Source organism: Bos taurus, chromosome Y (genome assembly GCF_002263795.3).
Source record: "Bos taurus isolate L1 Dominette 01449 registration number 42190680 breed Hereford chromosome Y, ARS-UCD2.0, whole genome shotgun sequence".
Classification (NCBI taxonomy): Eukaryota; Metazoa; Chordata; class Mammalia; order Artiodactyla; family Bovidae; genus Bos; species Bos taurus.
The window spans coordinates 7123371-7143553 of record NC_082638.1 but is presented as its reverse complement, the minus strand read 5'-3'; the positions used below and the strand labels follow the sequence as shown (position 1 = coordinate 7143553).

Sequence of the window (20183 nt, the reverse complement as noted above, 5' to 3'; positions counted from 1 at the left end):
TACCTAGTAAATTGAACTATGTTCATCTTTTCAGTCTCCTGCTTCACCATCACTACCACCCCTGCCCATTTCTGTATCTGTAAAATAGCGACAGATATGTATCTTTAGCAGCTTTTTTCTGAAAATAAGCAACAGAATAAATCCTTTTAATGTTTCTTAAATGATTTCTTCAGATATGAGTGTGAAGAATCTTTTACAACTCTGAATGTAGATATTAGAAATCACCAAAACCTTCTGGATTCTTTGGAACAGTATATCAAAGGCGATTTATTGGAAGGTGCAAATGCTTATCGTTGTGAAAAATGTGATAAAAAGGTATGTTTTGCTTATTTTTAAGTAAATATGATTGCATTTAACATATGGGAGATGGGAGACATCAAAGCTATTTTTAACCTCGAAGTTTACCTATGCTGTGCTGTAATAGTAGTCAACATGATAACTGATTAAGAAAGATTTGTTAGGGAAATGGTACTGAAAGAGAGCAATAATAAATTGAGAAAAGTCCTTTAAATTGGGTGAATAATTTTAGAAGTCATGACAAGTTAACATCACTGTTTCTTATAGATTAGGAAAATGATTTTTTTCTTGTAGTTTACAAAGGTCAGTAACTTTTCATTTCTTTCCTGAATCTCATAAGCATTGAATTCCTCAAACCTGAAGAGTTGCTAACAGAAAATATTTTTCCCCTTTCATACTCAGGCTTATTTTTCAACTTTAGAACAACTGTTAATTTTATTTGATTATATTAGATTTTTAGAACAGCTTGCAGTTTTAAAGATCAGGTCTGATTGTAAAACCCCACCAACTAATTTTATTTGTGGCCACCTAAACAGCCTGTGGGATGGAATTATTACATGTTTTTGAAAATACGTACTATTTTAAAAATAGTTAATGTTTTTCTGGACTCACTATACCCTTTTATCTTCAAGTTACTTGCATTGTTTGAATTTTAACAGCATTAAACTTGTGGGCTCTAAAGCCATCCCTGTTATTTTTGATACAGTTTTTGCTAGGGCAGTTTCTTTTTCCACAAGATGCTCTTAAAAGAAAGGAATTTGGTAGCAGTTTTCCAGAAGATGGTGTGAATTAAATTCAGCATGGTAGCATGTTATCTGGGACTGCACTCTGTATATATTGGTATATTATTACTTATATTATTTCTCCTGTTTGCTCATAGCAGATTCTACTTATTAACATAAAAGTAAAGTTAAGAAGTGTAACATGATCAGTTAGCAGTGATAGTGGGAACCAGGTAGTCATTAGTTTTGTCTGTCACTATTTTTTTTTTTTTTGGTATCACTTTGCAACAGATGAGTGATTATATGTTTTTTGGTTTACTGTAAATATTTTGAAAAAGTCAGTGATGGTGAATAATTAGGTTTATTATCATTTATAAATTTAGCTGATCATAAAGTTTTAAATTATACTATTATAAAGTTTTTTGTTTTATTTGTTTTTAGAAGAACACTCATTTATATTTAAAATTTATTGTAGGTTGATACAGTAAAACGGTTGCTAATTAAAAAATTGCCTCCTGTTCTTGCTATTCAATTGAAACGTTTTGACTATGACTGGGAAAGAGAATGTGCAATTAAATTCAATGATTATTTTGAATTTCCACGAGAGCTGGACATGGAACCTTACACAGTACTAGGTGTTGCAAAGCTGGAAGGAGATAATGTAAACCCAGAGAGTCAGTTGATGGAACAGAATGAACGGTCTGGAAGTGATACAACTGGAAACACGAAATACAGACTTGTGGGGGTGCTTGTACACAGTGGTCAAGCAAGTGGTGGACATTATTACTCCTACATCATTCAGAGGAATGGCAAAGATGGTGACAGAAATCGCTGGTATAAATTTGATGATGGAGATGTAACAGAGTGTAAAATGGATGATGATGAAGAAATGAAAAATCAGTGTTTTGGTGGAGAGTACATGGGAGAAGTATTTGATCATATGATGAAACGCATGTCATACAGAAGGCAGAAAAGATGGTGGAATGCTTATATATTGTTTTATGAACGAATGGACACAATAGACCAAGAAGATGAAATGATAAGATACATATCAGAGCTAACTATCACAAAACCCCATCAGATTATGTCACCAGCCATTGAGAGAAGTGTGCGAAAACAAAATGTGCAATTCATGCATAACCGAATGCAGTACAGTTTAGAATATTTTCAGTTTGTGAAAAAATTGCTTACATGTAATGGTATTTACTTAAGCCCTGCTCCAGGTAAGTTTTTTCCATACTATTTAGACTCATTTTAGTTTAAATGCATCAGCATATTCAATGCCAGTTAATTAAGTTACTTATACTTTTGAATAGTGGCAGTCAGCATCTGGAGACAGAAAAACTTGAACTTAGGAGAGTTTTGACTAAGCATTAGTTTGAAACGTAGATTGCTTAAGTGCTGAGATAAGCACTGAAGATTACTTTTAGCTGAAAAAAAAATAGAGCATTTATTTAAGCACTTTTAGGCAAAGATTGTGTTTGATTGTTAATGTGCTTTTTATTGAAGGACAAGATCACTTACTGCCTGAAGCTGAAGAAATTACTATGATTAGCATTCAGCTTGCAGCTAGGTTCCTCTTTACCACTGGATTTCACACCAAGAAAATAGTCCGTGGCCCTGCCAGTGATTGGTACATAGCTTTCATTTTATTTACTTTGTACTTAAAATTGGTAAAGTTTATGGTAAGATTGCTTTATTTTCTGATTAGATTGCTTTATTTTCTCCTGACTGTGGGAATCATTTCAAATTTTAAATATAAGATAAAAATCTTGATAGTAGTGTTGAGAGAAACTGTGTAGTTAAAATGCTTGTTAAGTCTTTGCTATATGGATTGTGGCTTATGTTTAAAAAGGTAGAAGAATTTTAAATGATTGTTGGTATGGAAGACACTATAATACCTCGATAACAATTCATAGCATCTCAGATTAGGAAATGTTAAGGAAATATCACTAGGTCAAAAAAGATTATTAAATAGATTTGTATTCCCCTGCATACACAGTTCTCATTAAATTCATTTTGTGACTGTGGGAGTAGAAAAGTCAGAGGGCTGGTATTTGTATTAAAACCAACTGTGACTGGGTATTCCTTGAAAGGCCAGTGATTAGGACTCTGTGTTTGCATTGCAAAGTGCCAGGATTCAGTCTCCAGTCAGAGACCTAAGATCCCACAAGTTGCATGGTGTGACCCCTCTCTCTCCCCACCCCCAAAAACCCCTAAGATTATTAATTATAGAGATTTTTCCTCTTTATTTGGTTCATAGAACCTGTTTATTGTAGTAATCAGAATGGGACCCCATGTTGAAAATTCATTTATTTTCCTTTTTCAGGTATGATGCATTGTGCATTCTACTCCGTCACAGCAAGAACGTACGTTTTTGGTTTGCTCATAATGTGCTTTTCAGTGTTTCAAATCGTTTCTCTGAATACCTTCTGGAGTGCCCTAGTGCTGAAGTGAGGGGTGTATTTGCAAAACTTATAGTATTTGTTGCACATTTTTCTTTGCAAGATGGGCCTTGTTCTTCATCTTTCACATCTCCAGGACCTTCTAGTCAGGTAATTGAAAGGTTTGCTTTAGTTATGAAATACTTAAGTGTAAGTTATATTTTCTTCTAGTTGAAATTAATAAACATGCATATTTTGAGATATATACTGTATATGTACATACACATTATTGAGTTCATTAAAATTTTTTGCCAATAAGGTATGGTTATTGGGGACTTTATAAGGAAAATTTCTTTTATTCAGTTGTTTGAGGCTCTGTACGAAGTTTTCAGTTAATGTTAATTTTATAAAGGCTGAGTTTTTTTGTTGACTACATTTTTAGCATAAAGCTACACATGGTTTTTATTATTCTCTAACAGTTAAAACAACATATAAAACATCTGATATGAAATCTCTCCAGCTCTTCCTGTCTGAAAAAGCAAATGTATTTAATAAATTTGTATGTGATACTTCTATAAACATACCGTTTTAATCATCTGGGAACATACCCTTTTAATGCAAATAGAAGTATACTGTTGTGTATCTTGTTCCTGATAAAACAGTAAATTATGCTTCACAGGCATGTGACAATTTAAGTTTGAGTGATCATCTACTAAGAGCAGTGTTAAATCTCCTGAGAAGGGAAGTGTCTGAACATGGTCGTCATTTACAGCAATATTTCAATCTGTTTGTCATGTATGCCAATTTAGGTAAGAATTTCATGATTCTTTTAATGTGTTATTTTGTATTTACATAGTAAATGATGAAATCATATATTGCAGTGTTGAGAACTAATCTTATCTAAAATACAAGCAGTATTCTAGGTTTATCCTTGAAATCCTTTGCAGATTTTTTGTATAATTTTTTTCCTTAAGATTTAGTTTTTTATTTTTTGCTGTACTTGGTTTTCTTTGCTGCATGGGCTTTCTCTAGTTGCTGTGAGCAGAGGCTATTATCTTGTTGTGGCATGCAGGCTCCTCATTGGGGTGGCTTTTGTTACGGAACAGGGGATCTAGGATGCACAGGCTTCAGTAGTTTCAGCATATGACCTCAGTAGTTGTACTTCCTGGGCTTTAAAGCACAGGCTCAATAGTTGTGGTGCATGGGCTTAGTTGCTCTGTGGTACGTGGGATTCTTCCAGAGCAGAAATTTAACCAATGTCTCCTGCATTACGAGGAGAACTCTTTACCATGAGCAATCTGGGAAGCCCATGTATAACTTTTTAATGGCATTTCTCAGGTTGTGTTCTAAGGTAATTTATGCACTTACTGTTTCAGTAGTCTTTAAAGTCATAGATTATGTTCATGTTTTACCTTAAATCTGGCTTTAAAAAACTACTCATTCCCAAACCACATCTCATGCTATCTGAATCAGAATTCCTAGGACTAGGAAAAGAAATCTGTATTTTCTGAAGGATTAAAAGTAGTTGTACCTTTTAGGTTTAAGAATCACTTCCCAAAGAAGTTGGCCTATTGTGCATATGTTTTGGTTAAAATAAATTGAAATCCATGAAAGTGTATATAGTTGTCTACTTAAAAGTTCTTCTGTTTAAATCAATACCAGTTAGTAACTATCGTTTTCAATATATCCTTTTTAGAGTAGCCTACTTTTTTCCTGAATGGTCTAGTGGTTTTCCCTACTTGCCTCAATTTAAGTCTGAATTTAGCAATAAGGAGTTCATGATCTGAGCCACAGTCAGTTCCCAGTCTTGTTTTTGCTGACTGTCTAGAGCTTCTCCATCTTTGGCTGCAAAGAATATAATCAGTCTGAGTTCTGTATTGACTCTCTGGTGGTGTCCATGTGTAAATCTTCTCGTGTGTTGTTGGAAGAGGGTGTTTGCTATGACCACTGCGTTCTTTTGGCAGAACTCTTTTAGCCTTTGCCGTGCTTCATTCTGTACTCCCCAATGCCAAACTTGCCTGTTACTCCAGGTATCTTGACTTCCTACTTCTGCATTCCAGTCCCCTATAATGAAAAGGACATCTTTTAGGATGTTAATTCTAGAAGGTCTTGTAGGTCTTCATAGAATCGTTCAGCTTCAGCTTCTTCAGCATTACTGGTCAAGGCATAGACTTGGAAAACAGTGGTATTGAATGGTTTGCCTTGGAAATGAACAAAGATCATTCTGTCATTTGTGAGACTTCATCCAAGTTCTGCATTTCGGACTCTTTTGTTGACTATGATAGCTACTCCATTTCTTCTAAAGGATTCTTGCCCACAGTAGTAGATACAATGGTCACCTGAGTTAAATTCACCCATTCCAGTCCATCTTAGTTTGCTGATTCCTAAAAGGTCGACGTTCACTCTTGCCATCTCCTGTTTGATCTCTTCCAATTTGCCTGGACTCATGGACCTCACATTCCAGGGTCTTATGCAATATTTCCCTTTACAGCATCAAACCTGGCTTCTATCACCAGTCACATCCACACCTGTGTGTTGTGTTTCTTTGGCTCCATCTCCATTCTTTCTGGATTTATTTCTCCACTGATCTCCGGTAGTATATTGGGCACCTACCAACCTGTGGAGTTCATCTTTCAATGTCCTTTTCATACTGTTCATAGGATTCTCAAGGCAAGAATACTGCAGTACTTTGGCCACCTGATGCGAAGAGCTGATTCATTTGAAAAGACCCTGATGCTGGGAAAGATTGAACTGGGGGGAGAAGGAAATGATAGAAGATGAGATGATTGGATAGCATCACTGACTCAGTAGACATGATTTTGACTAAAACTGTGGGAGTTGGTGATGGATAGGGAGGCCTGGTGTGCTGCAGTCCATGGGGTCACAAAGAGTCGGACACGACTGAGCGACTGAACTGAACTTTTTCCCTAACACCAGTTTACTTATTTTCAGTGGTTACAACATGCTTACCTAAAGAATGTGGGAGGGAGAGGATATAGGTATGCATAACAGCTGATTCACACTGTTCACAGCAGAAATTAACACAGTGTTATAATCTATTATATTCCAATAGATTTTCTTATCTGGCTGTCTAGGAGACTGGAAAACTCTTTTGATGGGGACTTTGCATGGCAGCAGTGAATCAGTTTGAGGATATGTTGACCCAAGAATACATAAATATTTTTTGTGACATTTTCATTATTATTTTAGGTTATTGTTTACTATAAGAGGAAAGAGAACCAATTTTTATTGAAGTATAATTGAGTATAAGTTACAGGTATAAGGAGAGTAATTCACAATTTTTTTTTCTTTTTTACTTTACAATATTGTATTGGTTTTGCCATACATTGACATGAATCCGCCATGGGTGTACATGTGTTCCCCATCCTGAACCCCCCTCCCAGTGTCCTCCTCATCCCATCCCTCTGGGTTATCCCAGTGTACCAGCCTCGAGCACCCTGTATCATGCATCGAACCTGGACTGGCAATCTGTTTCACATATGATAGTATACAGGTTTCAATGACATTCTCCCATATCATCCCACCCTCAGGCTCTCCCACAGTCTCCAAGAGACTGTTCTATACATCTGTGTCTGTTTTATTGTCTTGCATATAGGGTTATTGTTAACTTCTTTCTAAATTCCATATGTATTCGTTGCTGCTGCTAAGTCGCTTCAGTTGTGTCTGACTCTGTGCGACCCCATAGATGGCAGCCCACCAAGCTCCCCCGTCCCTGGGATTCTCCAGGCAAGAACACTGGAGTGGGTTAGTATACTGTATTGGTGTTTTTCTTTCTGGCTTACTTCACTCTGTATAATAGGCTCAGTTTCATCCACCTCATTAGAACTGATTCAAATGTATTCTTTTTAATGGCTGAGTAATATTCTATTGTGTATATGTACCACAGGTTTCTTATCTATTCATCTGCTGATGGACATCTGGGTTGCTTCCATGTCCTTGCTATTATAAACAGTGCTGCGATGAACATTGGGGTACAAGTGTCTCTTTCAGTTCTGGTTTCCTCGCTGTATATGCCCAGCAGTGGGATTGCTGGGTCATATGGCAGTTCTATTTCCAGTATTTAAGAAATCTCCACACTGTTCTCCATAGTGGCTGCACTTGTTTGCATTCCCACTAACAGTGTAAGAGTTCCCTTTTCTCTACACCCTCTCCAGCATTTATGCTTATAGACTTTTGGATAGCAGCCATTCTGACTGGCATGAAATGGTACCTCATTGTGGTTTAGATTTGCATTTCTCTGATAATGAGTGATGTTGAGCATCTTTTCATGTATTTGTTAGCCATCTGTATGTCTTCTTTGGAGAAATGTCCATTAAGTCCTTTGGCCCTCTTTTTGATTGGGTCTTTTATTTTTCTGGAATTGAGCTGCAGGAGTTGCTTGTATATTTTTGAGATTCTTTGTCCGTTGCTTCGTTTGCTATTATTTTCTCCCATTCTGAAGGCTGTCTTTTCACCTTGCTTATAGTTTGCTTTGTTGTGAGGAAGCTTTTAATTTTAATTAGGTCCCATTTGTTTATTTTTGCTTTTATTTCCATATTCTGGGAGGTTGGGTCATAGAGGATCCTGCTGTGGTTTATGTCAGAGAGTGTTTTGCCTATGTTTCCCTCTAGGAGTTTTATAGTTTCTGGTCTTACTTTTAGATCTTTAATCCATTTGAGTTTATTTTTGTTGTTGGTGTTAGAAAGTGTTCTAGTTTCATTCTTTTACAAGTGGTTGACCAATTTTCCCAGCACCACTTGTTCAAGAGATTGTCTTTTCTCCATTGTATATTCTTGCCTCCTTTGTCAAAGATGAGGTGTCCATAGGTGCGTGGATTTATCTCTGGGCTTTCTGTTTTGTTCCATTGATCTATATTTCTGTCTTTGTGCCAGTGCCTACTGTCTTGATGACTGTGGCTTTGTAGTAGAAACTGAAGTCAGGCAGGTTGATTCCTCCAATTCCATTCTTTCTCAAGATTGCTTTGCCTATTCAAGGTTCTTTGTATTTCCATATAAATTGTGAAATTATTTGTTCTAGTTCTGTGAAAAATACTATTGGTAGCTTGATAGGGTTGCTTTGAATCTATAGATTTCTTTGGGTAGTATACTCATTTTTACTATATTGATTCTTCCAATCCATGAACACGATATATTTCTCCATCTATTTGTTTCCTCTCTGATTTCTTCAGTGTTTTATAGTTTTCTATTTATAGGTCTTTTGTTTCTTTAGGTAGATAATTCTTAAGCATTTTGTTAATTTTCATTGCAATGGTGAATGGAATTGTTTCTCTTAATTTCTCTGTTTCTCATTGTTACTGTATAGGAATGCAAGGAATTTCTGTGTGTTGATTTTATATCCTTCAACTTTACTATATTCATTGATTAGCTCTAGTAATTTTCTGGTGGAGTCTTTAGGGTTTTCTATGTAGAGGATCATGTCATCTGCAAACAGTGAGAGTTTTATTCTTTTCCAATCTGAATTCCTTTTATTTCTTTTTGTGCTCTGATTGTTGTGGCCAAAACTTGCACAACTATGTTGAATAATAATGAAGAGAGTGGGCACCCTTGTCTTGTTCCTGAATTTAGGGGAAATGCTTTCAGTTTTTCACCATTGAGGATAATGTTTGCTGTGGTTTGTCATTTGTAGCTCTTATTATGTTGAGGTATGTTCCTTCTATTCTTGCTTCCTGGAGGTTTTTTATCATAAATGGATGTTGAATTTTGTGAAAGGCTTTCTCTGCATCTATTGAGATAATCATATGGTTTTTATTTTTCAATTTGTAAATGTGGTGTAAGTAATTCACAATTTTTAAAGATTATACTCCATTTACAGTTAATATAAAATATTGGCTATATTCCCTGAGTTGTACAATATATCCTTATACAGTAGGTTATCCCTCTTACTTCCCTAACCCTGTATTGCCCCTCCTCCTTTCTGTCTCTGCAGTGATAAGCACTAGTATATTTATATCTGTGAATCAGATTCTTTTTGTTACATTCATTAGTTTATTTTGGATTCCAGATCATACACTATTTATCTTCTCTGGCTTATTTCATTTAGCATAATGCTCTCGAAGTTGATACATATTGTTGTAGACGACATTATTTTATTTCATTCTCTTTTATAGCTGAGAAGTTTTTCACTGTAGAGATATACCACATCTTCTTTATCCATGTATCCATGGACATTTTGGTTGTTTCCATGTCCTGGTGACTGTAAATAGTGCTTCAGTGAACTTGACCCGTCTTTTTCAATTATAGTTTTCTCTGTGTAGATGCCCAGGAGTGGGATTGCTGGATAATATGGTCATTTTGTTCATCAGTTTTTAAAAACCTCCATGGTGTTCTCCATAGTGGCTGCATCACATTACATTCCCAGTGATAGTGCAGGAGGGTTTTATTTATTTATTCTGTTTCACTTAGCTGATTTTTAATTGTGGTATCCTAGTTGTGTCAAATGGGACCTTTCATTGTAGCACACACAGTCTGTAGTTGTAATGTACAGGCTTAGTAGTTGTGTCTCACCGGCTTAGTTGCTCCACAGCATGTGGGAGTCTTAGTTCCCCAACCAGGGATGGAACCTGAATTCCCTGCATAGTGATGTAGATCCTTAACCACTGAATCACCAGGGACATCCCAGCTCATTTTTTAATTGGGTTGTGTTTTTTGATGTTGAGTTGTATGAACTGTGTTGAGTTGTATGAACCCCTTACTGGTCATATCATTTATAAGTTTTCTCCCATTCAATAGATTGTCTTTTTGTTGCGTGGATGATTTCCTTTGTTATGTGTTTAATTAGGTCCCCTCATTTATTTTTGCATTTGTTTCATTTCTTTTAGGAGATGGATCCAAAAACATGTTGGTATGATTTATGTCAGTGTTCTACCTTTGTATTCCTTTGATTTTGTAGTATTTGGTCTTATATCTAGGCCTTAAATCATTTTGAGTTTATTTTTGTATAATGGTTTTAGAGAATGTTCTGCTATCATGCTTCTACATGTAACTGTCTAGTTTTCCCAGCACCTCTATTGAAGAGACTGTTTTGAAGAGAGTAAATTCATTATCGTTCTAGTTAGAAAACTTTAATGATTTAGACATTGGTGCACCAGCAGCTTCGAATTACTAATTTTTTATTACATTTTTGAAATGTAGCCTAGTTAAAAGTTTTATAGTGTTAATATATGTTCTTATATATGTTGCTTATGAGGAATTGATTCAAGTAATTAGCAGAGCATTTTGAATAACTTCTTTTTAATCTCAGTTACCTTCTGTCCTGAAAGTAAGTTTTGTAACCAGGCTTTCTTCTTTAAAGTGTTACCTATTTGGATTTGTTACTCAACTCTTAATTTGTGATCCTTTAGGAAGAATGTTCTTCTTTTAATTCTCTTTTCTCTTACTATCTTACACAGTTTATTTTAGTTTGCAGTGTGTATTAGTAACTAAGATTGTTAGATCTTATAGTTGAGAAGGAAGGAAATTACAGCACAAACAACCATAAGTGAAATTCCATTTTCTAGTCCTGTTTTTTAAATGCAAAATACCAGATTTAAGAACTCACTAAAAGTCTATTTTGTTTACATTTTAGATATTGCTTGTTCAGAAACCACTGATCATTGGTCCATATTATAGTTGCCATTTTCATTGCCAGAAATAACTATGTAATTGATAGTTTCATCTTGATTCAAATGAAATTTTACCAAAAAGATGTCATAATACCCAACTTATGAAAAAGCCTTTTTTTTTTTTTTTTAACAGTTTTTTGGTTTTCTGATAAAACACTGTAAACCTTTCTTCACTGTGGTTTAGTCCAGCAATGAATAAAGAATGTTAATGGGATACAAAGTACTATGATACACAAAGAAAATATAATGTGCACATTTGAGCAAGTATCTAGTCTACATTTATAGAGTAAGAAATTAGTTGCTGGAGAAAATGATACAGGAAATTTGTAAACAGAGTGCAGAGTAAATGCAAAGATTTTGCGTAACATAACGGTTCATCAGACAATATGAAATTTTTTCTCAGATGTCTTGTTACAGTGAAAGACATGAGTAAATACCATACCTCTACTCTTTTGGCAGGTCTTTTTTAAAAGTTTATTCATTTATTTTAATTGGAGACTTACTTTATAACATTGTAGTGGTTTTTGCTATACATTGATATGAATCAATGTCATTAATTCATTGTATATGTGTCCCACATCCTGAACCCCTCTCCCATAATCCTCCCCACTCCATCCCTCTGGGTTGTCTCAGTGCACTGGCTTTTAGTGCCCTGTTTCATGCACCACACTTCGACTGCTCACCTGTTTCACATACGGTTATATACAGGTTTCAATGCTATTCTCTTATATCATCCCACCCTTGCCTTCTCCCACAGAGTCCAAAAGTTTGTTTTTTATATCTTTATCTCTTTTGCTGTCAGTGCATACAGGGTTGTTGTTACTGTCTTTCTAAATTCCACATATGTATTAATATACTGTATTGATGTTTTTCTTTCTGTCTTACTTCACTCTGTATAATAGGTTCCAGTTTCATCCACCTATTAGAACTGATCCAAATGCGTTTTTTTTAAAAGCTGAGTTATATTCCATTGTGTATATGAACCACAACTTTCTTATCCATTTGTCTGCTGATGGACATCTAGTTGCTTCATGTCCTGGCTATTGTAAACAGTGCTACAATGAACATTGGAGTACACGTATATCTTTAAATTCTGGTTTCCTTGGTGTGTATGCCCAGCAGTAGGATTGCTGGGTCATATGGCAGATTTGTTTACAGTTTTTTAAAGAATATCCACACTGTTCTCCATAGTGGCTGTACTACTTTGAATTCCCAATAACAGTGTAAGAGGGTTCCCTTTTCTCCACACATTCTGCAGCATTTATTGTTTGTAGACTTTTTGATAGCAGCCATTCTGACCACCTGTTTGTGGTTTTAATTTGCATTTCTCTGATAATGAGTGATGTTGAGCATCTTTTTATATGTTTGTTAGCCATCTGTATGTATTCTTTGGAAAAATGTCTGTTAGTTCTTTGGCCCACCTTTTGATTGGGTCATTTATTTTTCTGGTATTGAACTGCATGAGATGTTAGTATACTTTTGAGATTAATTGTCAGTTGCTTCATTTGCTATTATTTTCTCCTACTCTGAAGGCTGTCTTTTCACCTTGCTTATAGTTTCCTTGGTTGTGCAAAAGCTTTTAAGTTTCATTAGGTCCAATTTGTTTGTTTTTGCTTTTGTTTCCATTACTCTGGGAGGTGGGTTATAGAGGACCTTGCTGTGATTTATGTCAGAGTGGTTTACCTATGTTTTCCTCTAGGAGTTTTATAGTTTCTGGTCTTATGTTGAGATCTTTAATTCATTTTGAGATTATTTTTCTGTAAGGTGTTACAAAGTGTTCTATTTTTATTCTTTTAGAGGTGGTTGACCAGTTTTCCCAGCACCACTTGTTAAAGAGATTGTTTGTCCATTGTATATATTTTTTTGGTGGGTCTTGTAACAGAGTCTGTGAGGGCACTGAGAGTCATCATAACATTGTTAATAAGGCTTACCTTAGAAAGATTGTACTGGCTATAGACTAGAATGGATTGTAATGTTACAAGATTAGAGATTGTAATATAATGATGTGTAGCTAGAGATCATTATTGTCCTTATATTACGGAATTGGCAATAGGAAAGATACACTTGGAATATTCAGGAGTTTTTAATGACAGCATCAGCAGATCTTGGTGATTACGTATTTGAGTGAATGGATTAGGGGAAGACATAAGTGCAAAGTATGTCTTCAGGAAGTGAGAGAACACTGTTGCCATTTACCAAGAGGAAACCTAGATGGAGGAACCTATGTGAGCTGACAAATTTTAAAGGTGTGTTGCACACCTTACTGAAGAAGTCCAATAAACATTGAGATACGTACATACAAAATTTGGAATCATCTTTATGTATGCAAAGTTATAGATTTAGTTACAAAAAAGTAAATAGTATTAGAAGATGTGTAGAATGAGAACTTTGGAGAAAACCAACTTCTAAACCTAGGGGGGATAAAGAATCCACAAGTAATAGAAATAGAAAGGGGAGAAAATAAGAAAAAACCATGGAATGTGAGAGGAAATAAAAAACGAAGGTGAGATAATCCAGGTAAAAGATTCAAGAACGAAGAAACAGTTGAATTTGAGAACTGTTTTTTACCTTCAAACCTGAATGAGATTCAAACGTAATTCAAACCTGAATTAGAGAAACTGAATGGAAAAATTAGGGGGAAAAGCAATAGGAAATAGGCCTTTTTCCCCAAAAAAGATTTTTCTAGAATGGAAAAAATAGATTATGAAAGAGATATTATTTCTCATTTAGCAGTTTCTGTCTTTGTCATCCTACCTTATTGTCATGAGAAATACTGTTCAGTCTCTTCTGATCACTCTAGGTCCTATGAAGTATACTTTAGTATAATTGGAATAGCAGAGACATGTCACTATATCATAGTAAGGATAGTTAAATTTAATTTAAGTAAATCAGTGTATTTTCTGTTCCATCTGTATTCTATATGTATTTCTGTAGTCTAATCAAAAGAGATGAACTTTAGTCATAAAAATTACAGGCAGCTGTATACATATTTATTAAAGCAGCAGTTGCTATTCTTACTATTTTTGCTTTTGTTTTTGATAAACATTCTTCTTCTCCCTTTTTAATAGGTATGGCAGAAAAGACACAGCTTCTGAAATTGAGTGTACCTGCTACCTTTATGCTTGTGTCTTTAGATGAAGGACCAGGTCCTCCAATCAAATATCAGTATGCTGAATTAGGCAAGTTGTACTCAGTAGTGTCTCAACTGATCCGCTGTTGCAATGTCTCATCGAGAATGCAGTCTTCAATCAATGGTAAAGTAATATGTCCTGTTATTCATAATAGTTTAAAAATATGGTAGGGTTCTGTAGTACTTTAAAATTCTGAAATTAATAAAATGAGATTATATGCTTTAGTATATTTATTTATAACTAGCTTTTTTATGAGTTTGAGACCTTTTACAAAATTCACCACCTGCTGTGATAAAATTAATGGGCTTGAAATGATTTAAGAATTTTAACTTTAATTTTTTTTTACTTCAGTTACAGCATTTATATTTTTGCATCTTGTCATCTTAGTATACCCTACCATTATGAGTGTTTCTGTTTAAAACACTTAATTCACATTTTTTTAATAAAAAATTTAGTATTACGGTTTTGTAAAGGCATCTATTGGCTGTTTACTGATGACAAATCTGTTCTAGGTAATCCCCCTCTTCCCAATCCTTTCGGTGACCCTAATATATCGCAGCCTATAATGCCAATTCAGCAGAATGTGGCAGACATTTTATTTGTGAGAACAAGCTATGTGAAGAAAATTATTGAAGACTGCAGTAATTCAGAGGAAACCATCAAATTGCTTCGTTTTTGCTGCTGGGAGAATCCTCAGTTCTCGTCTACAGTCCTCAGTGAACTACTCTGGCAGGTTAAAGAAAAATACACATTCATATGCCTATAATTTGATTAGTCTTTTAAGTAAGAAATTCAATATGTCCCATCCGTTTTTAGGTTGCATATTCATACACCTATGAACTTCGGCCATATTTGGATCTACTTCTGCAGATTTTACTGATAGAGGATTCCTGGCAGGCTCACAGGTGGATACACTTTTTGCTACCAAAATAATGATGTTTTTGTAGGTTCTAAAAAAATACTGAAATTGTTAGTAACCAAATATATTTTTACTTCTTGAATCTCTTAAAAATACATAGTAGCATAATGCATGAAATGTTTCCCCATCATAGTTTTATTTCATTGTTATTATTTTCTCTTAAAAACACATTTTTATGCTATTACTAGTTTTTTTTTCCTTCCACTTAATGCGTTTTACTTTTTTTTTTAACAAAGAGTAATTAATAGAAGCTTTTCATGAATTTTAAAATTAGGTCAATAATGTAGGAAAATAATAATCATTTAGAATTACGTATGTTTTTAAATTCATTACACTAAGTAACATTTAGTTATCTAACAATAATCCTTGCCTGTTGGAAGTTTTATTACTATATTTGGGGTCAAGAGTAATGTTGGAACTAATGTTTCCCAAAAATCTGCTGTGTTCTTTGAAGTAAAATTGAGCCTACAAATGCTGATATAGAATTAGTTGCCCAACTCCGCCAACTTATCCTCACTTTTCTCTTCACAGGCATTGATTATAGTTGATTTTAGAAACAAGCATGTGTACATATTGCCAACTATTAGTCATTCTAATAACCAAAAAAAATTTTGTGCACTCGGTAACATCTTTGCTCCTCGTAATCTGATTATCTAATAACTTTGTTGATATAATGTGAATGATTGACAGTTTGAGTTTGTATTGTATACGATATTAAATTGTGAATTAGTGGGACTTATGATGTAATACTATGTCAGTATTTGAAGATACTGGTACTTGATAATCCTGTCAAGGAAAATTTGGCTCCAGATTTTAAACTGGGAGTTCCCTTGTATAACTTGATTAACAAGTACATGATTTTTTACATTTTTGGTAGGTGTGCTAAGAATTGTGTTTGGATTGAAATGTCTGTGTACTGATCCTCAAAGCAACCTATAGGATCTCAGTGATGAAAGAAAAACTAAAATTTAGAAGTAAAATGACCTTAGAATGACATAGTTCAGTTCAGTTGCTTAGTCGTGTCCCACTCTTTGTGACTCCATGAATTGCAGCACACCAGGCCACCCTGTCCGTCACCAACTCCTAGAGTTTACCCAAACTCATGTCCGTTGAATGCCTAAGACCTGTTTTTGGTGCAGTTTTGTCTTTAGGAAGAGCTTTGGAACTTCTTCTCAGTCCAGCCACTGAGCTGGTCATTGCTGGTTGTCATATAAAACCCACTTTTTGTCTCATGTAAAAATCTCATCGAGAAATGGTTTGTTGTTGTTGCCTAGATTAAGAGAATACGGTACCTCAAAATGGCAGCTTTTTTTTTTGATTTTTGGTCAGCTTCTGAGGCACCCATGTATTGAGGTTTTTCACCTTTCCAGTTTTAAATATCAAATGACCATAGAATGGCCAAGTTGAGTTCTTGGGCAACTTCTCATGTAGTTTTATGAGGGTAAGCCTCAGTGATGCTCTCATTTGGTCGTTGTCAACCTCCAATGGCCAGCCCCTATACTCCTCATCTTCAAGGCTCTCATATCTTTTGCAGAACTTTTTGAACCACTACTGCACTGTACAGTCATTAGCAGTTCCTGGGCCAAATGTGTTGTTGATGATGTGAGCTCTCTCTGCTGCTTTACGGTCCATTTTGACCCATTTGGAACTCAAATAAGAAAATTGCCTGAATTTGCTTTTTGTCTGACATCATTTCCCTAGTCCCTACTAATAAGTAATAAGTCATTAGGAAAAAACATAAAGTGAGAAAAGGGCATTTTTTTAAAAGGATGTGTAACATAACCATATTTAGTTATTTTAAAATTTAATTGGAGGCTAATTACAGTATTATGATGATTTTTGCCATCCGTCAACATGAATTAGCCATTGGTGCACATGTGTCCCCCCGTCCTGAAACCCCTTCTCACCTCCTTCTCCACCTCATCCCTCTGGGTTGTCCCAGAGTACCTTGCTTCATGTATTGAACTCACACTGGTCATCTATTTTACATATGGTATTATACATGTTTCAGTGCTACTCTGTCAAATCATCTGACCCTTCTCTTCTCCCACAGAGTCCAAAGAAGTCTGTTCTTTACATCTGTGTCTCTTTTGCTGCCTTGTATATAAATAAAATCATCATTACCAGCTTTCTAAATCCCATATATATGCATTAATGTAGAGATTGGTGTTTGTTTCTGATTTAACTTCACTCTGTATAGTAGGCTTCGGTTTTACCCACCTCATGAAAACTGACTTAAAGTGTTTCTTTTTATAGCCATGTCATAGTCCACTTTGTATGTGTACCACAACTTCCTCATACATTCATCTGCCAGTGGACATCTAGGTTGCTTCCAAGTCCTAGCTATTGTAAACAGTGCTGCCATGAACATTGGGGTACCTGTTTCTCTTTCTCTAGTTTGCCTGGTGTGAACCTGAACCCAGTGGGATTGCTGGGTCATATGCCAGTGCTGTTCCTAGTTTTTTAGGGGATCTCTACATTTCTCCATCGTGGCTGTACTAGTTTGCATTCCCACCAGCAGTGTAAGAGGGTTGGTTCCCTTTTTTCTACACCATCTGCAGGATTCACTGAAGAGTTTTTGATGGCGCCATTCTGACTGACATGAGATGATACCGCATTGTGGTTTTGATTTGCATTTCTCTAATAATGAGTGCCGTTGAGCATCTTTTCCTGTGTTTAGCCATCTGTTCATCTTCTTTGGAGAGATGTCTGTTTCATTCTTTTGCCCATTTTTTGATTGGGTTGTTCGTTTTTCTAATACAGAGTTTTATGGTCTTGTATATTTTGGAGATTAATTTTTTGTCAGTCATTTCATTTGCTGTTATTTTCTCCCATTAACTAAAGGCTGCCTTTTCACCTTGCTTATTATTTCCTTCCTTTTGCAAAAACTTTTAATTGTGTCCCATTTCTTTATTTTTATTTCCAGTACTGTGGGAGGAGGGTCATACAGGATCTTGCTGTGATTTATGCCAGCGAGTTCCACCTGCATTTTTCTCTTAAGAGTTTTATAATTTCTGGTCTTATATTTAGATCTTTAATTTTGAGATTATTTTTGTGTATGGTATTAGAAAGTGTTCCAGTTTCATTCTTTTACACATCATAACCACATTTACTTATAAATGTATTCCAGTATCAAACAGCAAAATTCAACAGTATAAAGTAAAGCGGCAATAATTTTTGCACCAAACTAATAGCATAGTTTTGACCCACCATGTGTGTTCTAATGATTATAATTCAGGTTAATTTTGTACTGCTGGATTGTATCACTTCCATGGAAACTAGACTTTACACTCTGAAATGCTACCTTGAAGTAGTGATCTAAGTAAGTCTGTTCTCAGCTGAAGCAGTCATGAAGACATACTTCAAGGTAATTTTAATGAGTACAGCTTAGTATTGGTGTCTTTAATTGTTTTAGTAATTCATTTAAATTACTGTAAAGCAAAGTCATTTTGGGTTGATAATAATTTGGTGGAACTTCAGACTCGAGTCAGACTTAGTCAGCTCCCCATATTGCTAGCTGTGTGACAGTCGTTTGACTTGTGTATTTATTTTCTCATCAGTGAAGTGACCTTACTAATGGGACCGACTTAGTGGTTAACACTAGACTTAAAAAATACATTGAATATATAGGCAGTGGACTTCAAAATGTTAGCTAAGAGACACTATAAATTTATATATCTGGTTCTTTTTTAGAATTCATAATGCACTTAAAGGAATCCCAGATGATCGAGATGGATTGTTTGATACTATCCAGCGCTCTAAGAATCACTATCAAAAAAGAGCATACCAGTGTATAAAATGTATGGTGGCTCTCTTTAGCAATTGTCCTGTTGCTTACCAAATATTACAGGTGAGATTTTTTTTTTTAATTTTGTAACCTGGATCATAATTAATGGATACTTTCTAAGAAAAGAATCGTGAAAATTTGGAGTCAGCATTTTAAGTTAACATTTTAAATTTTTATTTATTCTTTTATATAATTATTTTATTTTCTCTTGAAGGGCAATGGAGATCTTAAAAGAAAGTGGACCTGGGCAGTAGAATGGCTTGGAGATGAACTTGAAAGAAGACCATACACTGGCAATCCACAATACACTTATAATAATTGGTCTCCTCCAGTTCAGAGCAATGAAACATCAAATGGTTATTTCTTAGAGAGATCACATAGTGCTAGGATGACACTGGCAAAAGCTTGTGAACTCTGTCCAGAGGAGGTAAAAAAAGTCACCCATGGGCAGCAAATAGAAATGGAAGAAAGAAAAGTAATTTTTTCCTTTATAGGCTAGTGTTCATTGTATAAAAAAATTGTCATGAAGTTTTATTGGCTTTAATGTCTAGTATTAATTTTTCTTAAGTAATCAAGGGAACTTCCTGACACCTTTGTTGAAATTAGTTTGGAGAAATTTCAGTGGAATTGTTCTAAAATGTTTAGGTGATCAAATTTTTTTTCTCTAAATTATTTTATTGGCTGTAAATGAAAAAATGTTTTAAAACAGTTGAGCTTTGTGGATTTAAATTTTTTAAAAAGATTAAAAGTGAATTTAAAGTTGCTTTGTAATCACATTATTAATCTCTTTAAACATCTTAATAATAGGAGCCAGATGACCAAGAAGCCCCAGATGAGCATGAATCATCTCCACCAGAAGATGCCCCATTATATCCTCATTCATCTGGATCTCACTATCAACAGGTAAACATGAGTTTATCTTCATTTTAACGCCCCAATTTTTGTGATTATTTGCTTATTTTCCTTAAATATTTTGTAGCTTTTAGTTGTGACTATAAAGTAATAAACTATTTAGAATAACTTTGACAAGATGATCAGAAGAGTTGATGGAGTGGAATGACATTACAGCATATTTTGACCAGTCTTACAGTATTTTCTTTGCCCACTAGGCACCTCTCTTGTACCCAAAACTGCACTTAATCAAGATGTATATTTCTCAATAACATGAAAATAAGCAATGTAAAAGTGTCTTGGTTACTTTGGTGCAATGTTTAGTTGCAATAGAAATGTCTTTTAAATGATAGTCGGGGTTTAAGCCTCAGTTCTGTCAGAGTACTCTCCAGTGGACAGGAAGGACCTGGAAATATGATCACAGTACTAGT

The 20183-nt window shown here is 35.0% G+C and overlaps 1 protein-coding gene across 2 annotated transcripts in view; it reads left to right on the top strand.

The window, feature by feature from the left end:
* The window catches only part of USP9Y (ubiquitin specific peptidase 9, Y-linked), a 127141-nt gene that overhangs the window by 103671 nt on the left and 3287 nt on the right, over positions 1 to 20183 (top strand). The window contains exons 33-43 of one of the 2 annotated variants that reach the window (XM_059883965.1): positions 174 to 315; positions 1495 to 2242; positions 2529 to 2652; positions 3349 to 3574; positions 4083 to 4212; positions 14093 to 14278; positions 14668 to 14888; positions 14972 to 15060; positions 18768 to 18924; positions 19076 to 19336; positions 19669 to 19764. In XM_059883965.1, the coding sequence (XP_059739948.1) occupies positions 174 to 315; positions 1495 to 2242; positions 2529 to 2652; positions 3349 to 3574; positions 4083 to 4212; positions 14093 to 14278; positions 14668 to 14888; positions 14972 to 15060; positions 18768 to 18924; positions 19076 to 19336; positions 19669 to 19764 (2380 nt within the window). The remainder of the gene's footprint in view (positions 1 to 173; positions 316 to 1494; positions 2243 to 2528; positions 2653 to 3348; positions 3575 to 4082; positions 4213 to 14092; positions 14279 to 14667; positions 14889 to 14971; positions 15061 to 18767; positions 18925 to 19075; positions 19337 to 19668; positions 19765 to 20183) is intronic. The other variant, NM_001145509.2, reaches the window with a different exon arrangement.